At 38.3% G+C, this 2,098-nt stretch overlaps 1 protein-coding gene across 1 annotated transcript; it reads left to right on the forward strand.

The window, feature by feature from the left end:
- Positions 1-86: 86 nt before the first annotated feature.
- EBLN1 (endogenous Bornavirus-like nucleoprotein 1) lies at positions 87-1,266 on the forward strand. The gene has a single exon (XM_011963854.1). The coding sequence runs from the start codon at positions 102-104 to the stop codon at positions 1,110-1,112; it is 1,011 nt and encodes a 336-aa protein (XP_011819244.1). The 5' UTR covers positions 87-101; the 3' UTR covers positions 1,113-1,266.
- Positions 1,267-2,098: the final 832 nt, after the last annotated feature.

Genomic DNA, 2,098 nt, shown 5'->3' on the forward strand with positions numbered 1-2,098 from the left:
CAAAAAAAAAAAAAAAAAAAAAAATTTGTATTATTGCCATTCTCTGTATTTTTTTAGTGCAGTACAAAATTGTGTGAAAATCACAGAAACAATCACCCACAATGTCCCGCCCAAGAAAGAACCCACAGAGCAGCAGCCCACAAGATAATACAATGGATGGGAGCAGCTTCTGTTACTTTCAAGGGAGATCTGAGCTCTCTGGAAAGAGCAGACAGTATCCAGCAGATGCATTGGAGCCCCAACCTGGCATTGGAGATGTCAAGGACATTGAAAAAGCAGCAAAGTCTATGCTAGACCCAGCACACAGATCTCATTTTCACCTTATAACTCCAAGCTTAGTATTTTTGTGTTTTATATTCAATGGATTACACAAGGCACTACTCAGTGTTGGTGTGAGCAAAAGGTCTAATATTGTGATTGGGAATGAGAACAAGGAAACAGATACTCTTTATGCTAGCAAATTTGAAGATGTTATGCCTGACTTCACTGCCCTTGAGATGTCATCAATTCTTCATCACTGCTGTGATCTTCTGATAGGCATTGCTGCTGGATCGAGTGACCCGATATGCACCAAGAGCCTCCAAGTACAGAGACAATTCAAGGCAATGATGATATCCATTGGAAGACCTTTGCATGGTAAAAGTGCTGATTTATTAATTAGCTATAATGCAGGGCCAGCTATAGATTGGATCAACTCAAGACCATGGGTTGGAGGATTAATGGTCACATTTCTATTCGGAGAATTTGAATCCCCTGCATGTGAGCTACTTGATCAAGTTAAAGTAGTTGCCAACAAAGCACAGATGACGACCTACTACACTGTGGGAATGTTCCTGGATCAGTGCATGGATGGTTCCATTGCTTTACCTGCTGTTGTGTCTGAGTTTCCAGTTTTCGAGCAGAAGAAAGCACTGGTTAAAACGGCACTTGGAGATTTCTTTGAATTTAGGGGTGTACTTCGCCACCCTGTTATTGGGGAGCTATCACCACGAATGTTCCCAAATCTAGCAACAACAGCAAACTACTGGGCCAAAAGAAGGAATCCCACATTTTCTGGATTTGAAGCCCTTGACTTTATACCAGGATCAACTATTACACTCCCTCTAGTTTGAATGACATCTGCTCGGAAAATCTCCAGAGGAAGTGACATGGATCCATATACACTTAACATCCTTCACGGGTACAGGATTTCGGGATTTGAGTAACAAATACGTGAACTAATCTTTATATTTACATATAAAAAGAAATTATGTGAAAATCACATTCTAAAATTATCTGAGTGTTGCCTATTGTTTTCAATCTTGGTCTGATATGTCTCTGACATCTATTGTAACTTCTCTGTAATCTTTTATTTACTTCTTTAAAAGAATCCATCCAATATTCTCTGGCCACTGAAAGATGTGATCTCCAAAGTCTTTTTAAGTACTGGAGGCTAAGAATATACTTTGACATGTGGTAGAATTTTGAAATAATTGAAATGTTTTCTGTAGTCACATGGGGATTTTTATTTTATTCTTTATAAATAAGGCCCAGATCGTTTTTAAGATTATTGTATTTCTTCTCTATTTTGTCTTGATGATTTTTTATAATTATGTTGAAATCTGATGCATTATCATTTGTCCTAGCACTATTTTTTGTTACGGTTCTAGTGTCCTCCTGTACCTCTGTTCATTTCAGGAGATCTCTTTTATGGAATGACTTATTATCTTTTCTTAAATAAAAATATAATCATTAAGTCAGTGCAAGGATATGGCTATTTTAATGGATCTTGTAGTGTAGTCATATCTGAGCATTTATATATTGAAATACACGGTATGATTTTCCTTTTAGTTCTCTGTTAAACTGTTGAGATGCTATTTTCATTTCTAAAACATTGTTTATGTAGTTAGATTATATCACCCAGGAATTTCATTCCCAAATATGTGATGGATTATGTTTCCAAAGGTGGCCATAGCAATATCCTCCATTCCACATCTATTTTCTTTCTGCAGACCAAGGCAGGCGTGCGGTGGTGCGATCTCTGCTCACTGCAACTTCCGCCTCCGGAGCTCAAGCGATTCTTGCGCGTCAGTCTCCCAAAAGCTGGGACTACCGGCGC

Source organism: Colobus angolensis, unplaced genomic scaffold (assembly GCF_000951035.1).
Source record: "Colobus angolensis palliatus isolate OR3802 unplaced genomic scaffold, Cang.pa_1.0 Scaffold63, whole genome shotgun sequence".
Lineage (NCBI taxonomy): Eukaryota > Metazoa > Chordata > Mammalia > Primates > Cercopithecidae > Colobus > Colobus angolensis.

Bases quoted from the DNA above. Each gene is read 5' to 3' on its own strand.
- EBLN1 (XM_011963854.1), top strand. From the start codon at position 102: ATGTCCCGCCCAAGAAAGAACCCACAGAGCAGCAGCCCACAAGATAAT.